At 43.8% G+C, this 8,598-nt stretch overlaps 1 protein-coding gene across 1 annotated transcript in view; it reads right to left on the minus strand.

Moving 5' to 3' along the window:
- The window catches only part of PLA2G12A (phospholipase A2 group XIIA), a 14,435-nt gene extending 6,175 nt beyond the window's left edge, over positions 1 to 8,260 (minus strand). The window contains exon 1 of the mRNA XM_019635991.1: positions 7,957 to 8,260. Coding sequence (XP_019491536.1) covers positions 7,957 to 8,164 — 208 coding nt within the window. The 5' untranslated portion in view covers positions 8,165 to 8,260. The remainder of the gene's footprint in view (positions 1 to 7,956) is intronic.
- Between the last annotated feature and the right edge of the window lie 338 nt (positions 8,261 to 8,598).

Below are 8,598 nucleotides of genomic sequence, written 5' to 3' on the forward strand. Positions count from 1 at the left end.
CTCTCTTGTCTGGGAAGCTCCTTATCTGTCCTTCGATTCTAAATGAAAGCTTTGCTGGGGAAAGTAATCTTGGCTGTAGGTCCTTGCTTTTCATCACATTGAATATTGTGTGCTAATCCCTCCTGGCCTGCAAACTTTCTCTTGAGAAACCAGCTGACAATCTTATGGGAGCCCCCTTACAAGTTACTAGTTGCCTTCTCTTGCTGCTTTTAGGATTCTCTCTTTGTCTTTAACCTTTGCTGTTCTCATTATAATGTGTCTTGGTGTGGGGCTGTTTGGGTTCATCTTGTTTGGGACTCTCTGTACTTTCTGGGCTTGTATATCTATTTCCTTCACCAGGCTAGGAAAGTTTTCAGTCATTATTTCTTCAAATAGGCTCTCAATTGCTTGCTTTCTCTCTTCTCCTTCTGGTACTCCTATGATGCAAATGTTGTTATGCTTGATGTTGTCCCAGAGGTCTCTTAAACTATCCTCATTTTTTTGGATTATTTTTTCTTTTTGCTGTTCTGATTGTCTGTTTTCTGCTACCTTGTCTTCCAAATCATTGATTCGATCCTCTGCTTCATCTAGTCTGCTGGTGATTCCTTCTAGTGCATTCTTCATTTCAGTTATTGTATTCTTCACTTCTGACTAGTTCTTTCTTATGTCTCTGTGTCCTTTTCTATGCTTGCTATATATTTGCTGAAGTTCTCACTAAGTTTCTTGAGCATCCTTGTAATCATTGTTTTGAACTCTGTTTCTGGTAGGTACTAGCCGCCATTTCATTTAGTTCTTTTTCTGGAGTTTTCTCCTGTTCTTTTATTTGGGACGTATTTGTTTATTCATTTTGCCTGCCTCCCTGTGTTTGTTTCTATGTATGAGGTAGATCTGCTATGTCTCCCAGTCTTGGCCGGGTGGCCTTATGTAGTAGGTGCCCTTTGGGGCCCTGGCACAGTCTCCCTGGTCACCTGCTCTGGGTGCTCCAGGAGTGTCCCTTGTGTGGGTTGTGTGTGCCCGCCTGTTATAGTTGAGCCTTGATTGATATTGGCATGTCAATGGGTGGGATTGACCCTCAGGCTGACTGGCTGGGGGTTTGGCCACATCCACAGCTTACAGGCTGCTGTGTGGGGCCTTATCTCACTGAGTGGGATTTGCCCCAGCAGACTCATGCCTGTTGAGACTGCCCGTTGTGTGTGCCGCTTGTAGGGGTAATTGGGAGGTGCTCTGCTGTGGTCTGAAGCCAACCTCCAAGTATGTTGATTCTGGGGTCTGTTGGGAGGGGCTCTGGTGCAGGCCCAGGTCAGCCACTGCCTGTGACCAGCCGGGGAGTACCTGGTAGGAGCTACAAAGCGATTCACATTTTTTTTGCTGCCTGTGCTAAACCTAGAGGCATGTGGGAGAGGTCATGCTGCAAACCAAGGATGGCTGCTATCAGTACCAGGCCTGGGGTAGCTCTGCAAAATGCCAGGACACCCCGAGTTCTGCTATAACCTCTCGGCTCCCTTGAAGTTCAGCTGCTGATAAAGCCTCATGTAGTATGCAAATTGGTTGAGTCAGGATCTCAGGGACTCACTAGAGTGGTAAGAAGTGTAGTTACCAGGTTAATGTGGTAACCAGGTTAATGTAAATTCTGGTTTGGTGCCAGTGCTGAGCCTGGATCTACTCAGGAAAAGTCTCAGAGCACACTGAGGCCAGTGGTCACCTGCCTGGGGCCCATGGACTCCCATAGTTTTCTAAGAAAGAGTGCAATTCGGGCGGGGCTGGCTTCTCATGAGAAAGTGCCTCCAGTGTTGGGGGAGTTGGGTGGGGTGGGGTCCCAGTGAGTCAGCAGGGTGAAGCCGGGGAGTTCACCAGACCAATCAGATTCAGATTTGGTCGTAAGCGTAGGGGGAGGGCTCAACACATTAAGGATGGCTGCCGCTTGCCGACTGCACGGCAGGACTCCTCTCAAGGAAAATGGGACTGTCCTCCAGCCCTGGCCTCAAAGCTACACACCTCAGTCTGCTCCCCATATGCCTCTGAGGTCCATCCACTGGAGCCCAAGGTAAGTGCCTGCGAGCAAGTCTGTGCACAGGCCCTTTAAGAGGACGTCTGGGTTTCCCACAGTCTACTGTCCCACCCGGATGGTTGGAATCCCCATTGTTTTGCACAGCCAGATGTTATGGGGGCTCATCTTCTCAGCATCAGTACTCTGGGCTGGAGAGTGGGAGTGGGGCTGGGGTCCTTCGCTCCTCTGGGGGGAACCTCCATGGCCAAGATATCCCTTCCGGTTCTCAACCGCCACACAGAGGTTTGGAACCAGCCTGTTTGCATCTCTGCCCCTCCTACCAGTCTTGATGTGACTTCTTTATATCTTTAGTTTTAAAACTTCTGTTCAGCCAGACTTCAGATGGTTCTCCACGTTGATTGTTCTATAATTTAGTTGTAATTTTAATATGTTCACGGAAGGAAGCAGGAACAGTGTTTATCTACCCCGCCATCTTGGGTCTCCTCTCTATGTGTCTCAATGTTGTATATTCATACAACAAGCAGCACTTCTATTCTTCCTTCCTTTTGTATTTTATATAAGTTCATGGGCTGTTTTTTCCATTTTGAGTCTATAAAAACACTTTTAACATTTTGATGTAATGTAGTGATATATGCATATATGTGCAGGTGTATGTATTAGTATTGTATAGATATTTTCTCATCTTGTAAAAGATTACCTTTGAATGGGAGAATAGTTAGAAGTAAATGAAATCAGGGAAAACAAGCACACAAACATGCGTACTGTAGGAGAATAAAGAGGAACAGAGAGAGCACAGAGAAAATTAGCTGGCAAAAGTGAGAATGGAGGCATGAGGACAGAGAAGGTGGTTGTCTCAAGCAGGCATAGGGCTTAAAATTGCCCTAAGGAGAGAGGTTGATAAAATGGAATAATAAAGATCCAAGTTCTATATGTGAAATATTGGATAATAACACCATGAAATAAATACTGGTAAATTGGCTCACCAGTATAAGTAGTAAAAGGGGCATATGTTTCATTTTTGTTTCTTTTGAAGAAACATGCCACTGTCACTTCCTCAGGAAGGCTTTCCCTGCTCACTCCATCTAAAAATAGTACCCCTTCCCTTCCATATCCATTCCATGCACTTGGTTGGTTTTATTCTTCTTTCTAACATTTATTGACCAAATTAACATAATTAATCCGTTTTTATGAGGACAGGAACTTTGTCTTGCTCAACTAGAAGCAGCACATAGTGGACACCTAAGAAATTACTGGATGAAAAAAAATAGGAAGAATTTCTTGCTGAAATTAAAATATTCTTTACCCACAGCAAAAGCAAACAAGCAAACCAACAACAGAAAAACTAACAAACAAAAAACCCCCAGAAAACTAGGAAGTAACTAGTTTCCTAAAACATTTTAAAGTGTTTTGATGCTCTAAATTCACCTTTAAAATGAAATAATTATTTCTGAACCAGACAAGTTATACAGAAAGTTGTTTATTAAAGATTAAATTGATACAGATACCAAAATCGCAAATGTAGGGCCGGCCAAGTGGCACATTGGTTAAGAGCTCTGAGGAGCAGGGCCCTGGTTCGGATCCCACATGAGGGCATAACTGTTCTCTACAGCTAAGATGGTGAACAACAGCTCGACCTGGAGCTGGGCTGCCGTGAGTCACACGCAAGGGTGTAGGCTGCAGCCCCTGCTGCAGTGGGCTGCCATAAGCTACCGTATGTGGCTGGTAGCCAGCGTGAGCCGCTGTGAGCAGCCGTCCAGAGGCCGGCAACCGATCTGCCTCACCCAGGAAGAGCGCAATGATAATACCAACATGGGCCAGTGAAGCGATATCCTCTACAACTAGACTGAAGAACAAAACAACAGCAACTTATCTGTTCCCCTTCCCCTGATTCCCCAGCGCTGTTCCCATCCCCCAATTCCCCAGTAAAATCTTTAAAAAAAAATCACAAATGCATTACTATCATTTTAAATGTTGTTATAAATGGTTAGCATTTCTACTGGTGGCAGTTTTTACAAAGTGCCATGAACTGAACTGTGTCCCCCAAAATTCATATGTTGAAGGCATAACCCCCAGTGTATTTGGTGATGGGGCTTTTGGCAGGTAATTAGGTTTAGATGAGGTCATGAGAGTAGGACCTTCATGATGGTATTAGTAGCCTTCCAAGAGATACCAGAGAACTTGTTGCCCGCTCCTGACCTCCACCCCCATAGCAAGAAGGCAGCTATCTGCAAGCCAGGAACATAGAAGTATCAGCCAAACCTTGATCTTAGATTTTCTAGGTTTCAGAACTGTAAGAAATAAATCCCTGTTGTTTAAGTCACCTCATCTGTGGCATTTTGTTAAGGCAGCCTGAGCAGACTAATACACAAAGCAAGCAAAAACTCAATAATGGAAGAAACAACATCAGTGTCAAACCAATTCCATGATGTATTGGGGCCACTGTCCCCTAAAATTTGTAAGCAGGTACAGAAAGCTGGAAAAAATGAGATGGCAAGAACAATTTATAAAACAAAACAAATCCACTATGCACAACTACATGGAAATACTAGTCACTGATTTCACATTTTGACTTAAGCAACTGGTCCTCTCTTGATGTTTTATCACTTGTATGGACAGCTGAAATCTAAAGATTTGCCTGGACTGAGACAACAATAGTTCTTTTCTACATATTTTTCTTAATTTGATGTAAATACTTCCAAGCAGACCAATTTCTTTCACCTGAAAGACACTGAAGCAGATGAGAAGCATAAGGGGAAGGCTGTTGGGTTACACACAGATCTGTTCATCTCCATAGGGCCCTTATGCTACTTGGTTTTTCTAGCCATTCACTTTCCTATTTTCCTCAAATCTTCAACACTTCCATTCCAATCTTTTCTCTCAGCTGATGACTTTGATTCCTACTTCACTGAGAAAACCGAGGCAATCGGAAGAGAACTTGAATATCTGTCCACCTAATGCACATCTGTGCCCATATCCTCTACCTCTGTTATTAACAGGAATATGCCATCTGTGCTCTTGGCCAATCTCTCTATTTATGAACCAGAACCCACTCCTCTCACTTACCTAAGGACTCCAATAATTCTCCTTCCTCTCTCTTCAGTGTTTTTACTCTCAACTAAATCATCCTCAAAAGCATACAAATATGCTATTTTTTTTTCCCAATGACCTGAAAACTTTTTTTCCATGGTCCTCCCCCCATTTCAGTTAATGGCAACTCCATCCTTTCAATTATTCAGGCCAAAAACTTTGGAATCTACTCACACCCTCCTTCCAAGAGGCTCTTCCTTTAGCAAATCCTTTAGGCTCTTCCTTCAAAATATGTCCAAAATTCAACCACGTCTCACCATCTTTATTGTTACCGACCTGGACAAAACCACCACCATCTTCTGACTGAATTCCTGCACCTGTCACTCTGTCTCCATTCTTCCTCCCCTACCTCTCTTGACTCTTTTTATTCTCAGCACAACAGCCAAAGGGATCCTGTTAAAATATAAATCACTGAATAAATTAATGACATTCATAATTCTAAAAACATTTGCAAGCCATTTTTTTTCTGTTTTTTAAATCTTGTCTGCTGTCAGGGAGGAAGAAGAAAAATATAACGACCATCATATTGGTTGCCCTGAATAATGTTACTTCACTCTCAATAAAGCCTTGTCCCCATGCTAGGGAGTATGGACAGAAAAAAGCAAGTCTCCATAATGCCAGTCCTTCCTGTAAAGCAAGAATAACTGAATGCAACAAGTCTGTGCCCTGTGATCACCTTCTCCCTACCATTAAGTCTTTTTGTTAAAGCTTCCTTGACCTCTTTATTACAACTATTAAACACCCCTTAACACCATGCTCCTCTGGCTTTGGGATTTGTCTGTTTCTTTTTTGTTCTGATTTGGTCACATGCATTCCAAAATATAGGAAAAGTTGAAACTGTTCCAGGGAGACTTCACAAGTAACAGCAATAAAAGAATAATTTTCATTATGTTGGAATTACCAACCTGGTGACTTAAAACCACAGTCCTATGCAGGCTGTACTTACTAAGACATAAAAGGATTTTCCTCAGTTCTCACGTTCATTTGTGTTTTTATTGCTGGAGACCTTGCTCTAAATGCCAAATGGTGAATTTATTTAGGCTTGTGGAAGATAAAAAGGATTAAGTAAACAGAAAGATTAAAATAATCTTTTTAATAGGAATAGTATCCATTCAACTTAAGAGCTACTGCAAACATAAATAAACTCTAGAACACTTGACTCATAATAAGTTTTTGAAGACTGCTTCTTCCAAGTTTTCCTATTTCTGTTAATGGCAGCTACATCCTTCCTCTGATTCAGGCCCAAACCCTCGGAGTCCTCCTTGACTGGCCTTTCTCCTCAGGTCCTTTACACATGCTGTTCCTCTGCCTGGAGTGTTCTTTCCCCAGATCATCACAGTGTCACCTCCTCCATTTTCCAATTTCTTCTCAAATATTATCAGCGAGGGCTTCCCTGAACAACCTATTTAAAAGAGTCAACTACCTCACAACAGTGTACTGCTGCTTCTCTGCTTTATTGTTCTTGAAGCACTGGCATACCCCAGACCTACATACATGGCACATTTGGCTAATTTTACTTGTTTACTTGTTATTGACGGTCTCTCCCCACCAGTATGAAAGCTCCATGGGCAGGAATTTTGTTTGTTTTCTTCCTTGCTGAATCTCCAACTGGTAGAACACTTAACACACAACAGACACTCAGATATTTGTACACTTAATGGGGATGACTAAGTAAAACTGTGACATCTGCCTCAGGAAAGACAACCATTTAATCTTCAAATTATTCACTTATTCTTCCTAACAAACTCTACATCCTTCTTGATTGCATAGTGGTGGTGACATTTAGGCATAAATTTGGGAAGGAATGAAACATTTAGGACTTCATAACATATAAGATAATAGCTCATTCTGTAACTCTATTAACATAAAATAAGAAATTATTGTGAGAATTACAAGCAGCAGGTGGCATCAGAGTTTTACATGATATAGGCTCCTTTTACATTTCACCTACATACAATCTGGTTTCACCATTAAAGCCACTGAGGCCCCTATTATTTTGAACTGCCAAGCATTAAATTACCTAGGCCCAGACCTTGTATACGCTTACTGGAAACATGATCTCCCAAGTATTATCTTATTTTGAGTTTCCAAAGAGAAGACCAAGTACTTTATCAGAACTATTATAATTTTTAAATAGTCAAAAAAGTCAAATGCTTCAAAAGATCTCTGCCCAAAATATTGAGTTTATTATGACCAACAATGCCACCAAACAAGTTCTCAGATCCAAACAGAATTAAAGTTTAAAAATATGAAAAAGTAAATCAAAACAATTATATATCATTAACCAAGAATGAGGAGGCATCAACTGATATCCAAGGAAACAAAATTACTGCTAAGTCTTGATAGACTAATTTCTAGACAAACTACCCAAACTCTTTCTCAATAGAGTACACCAAAAGTCTGTACAAAGGTCACAGTTTACTTTCTGTAGCTTTGCAGAAAAAAAAATTAAAACCAATTCTTGAGAATGTTAAACCATTATGACTTTAAAATTCTCCGTACGTTTTGCATGTTCAGCTGACCTATTTAAGGTGCTAAAATATACAGCTAAAATAAGTGTGTTCCAGTCCATTCACATGAGGCGTATATGTCATTAAGTTCTTAGGCAACTTCGTGCAATTGCAAACAAGAAAAAAGTTAATTCTGAGGCAATGAAAACAGAACGGACAGTACACACTCAGGCGACCTCTCACATTCTAACAATAGAGGTGCAACTTGTACCCAGGTTACTCAATCACAAGAATGGCAAGATTCTAGCAGTGGCTAAAAGTTTCCACAGCGAAAGGGCAGCGTCAAGGTCTGCCTTGCACCTCACACCCCACATCCTATGTTCCCCCAGCAGCCTGAAAGCGCAGGCCTCCTAGGGCCAGGTTCTCTCTCACCGTCACTGCACTTATACTGGCAGAGCCCGTCCTCGCCTCCCAGGAGGTCCAAGGCGGCGTTCAGGTACGTGTCGATCTTGTGAACGCCATTCCGGATGGTCTTCAGGGTGGCCCTCCAGTCGGTAGGCTGGTCCTGCTCCTGGCACCTGAGCTCGCCGGTCAGGACGAGGAGGAGGAGAGCGATCACCGGCCGCGGGAGCAGGGCCATCCGCTCAGCGCCCGGCCCCACTGATTCCCGGAGCCGCGCGACGGGCGCGCTCCCACGGAGCCCCCGGGGCGCCCTAGTCAGCCGCACACGCCTTGGGTGACAGTCGTGGCAGGCTCCATGCTCACGCCTCCTTCCGGGATGGGAGGCGGGCCCTAGCCCCGGTCTCCGCGCTCCCGCGGGAGGCGGCTCCCCGTTGCGCCTGCGCTGGAGCAAGGGGGCGTGTGAGGCGCGGCGGTCTCCACACCCACGTGGTGGCGCGACGCGTTCTGTCCCGGGGGAAGGGGGCGGGGCGGCCCGTGCGCCCTGGCGCCGTTTAGTACTGCCTGAGTGGGTCGTACTAACTAAATACTCGTGCGAGGCCCCAATCCCCCGGGAGGCTGATTAAGTGATTCTCGGAGGCAGTGGGCGTCGGTATTTTTTAAAAGCTCCGGGGT

This window comes from Hipposideros armiger, unplaced genomic scaffold (genome assembly GCF_001890085.2).
Source record: "Hipposideros armiger isolate ML-2016 unplaced genomic scaffold, ASM189008v1 scaffold_26, whole genome shotgun sequence".
NCBI lineage: Eukaryota > Metazoa > Chordata > Mammalia > Chiroptera > Hipposideridae > Hipposideros > Hipposideros armiger.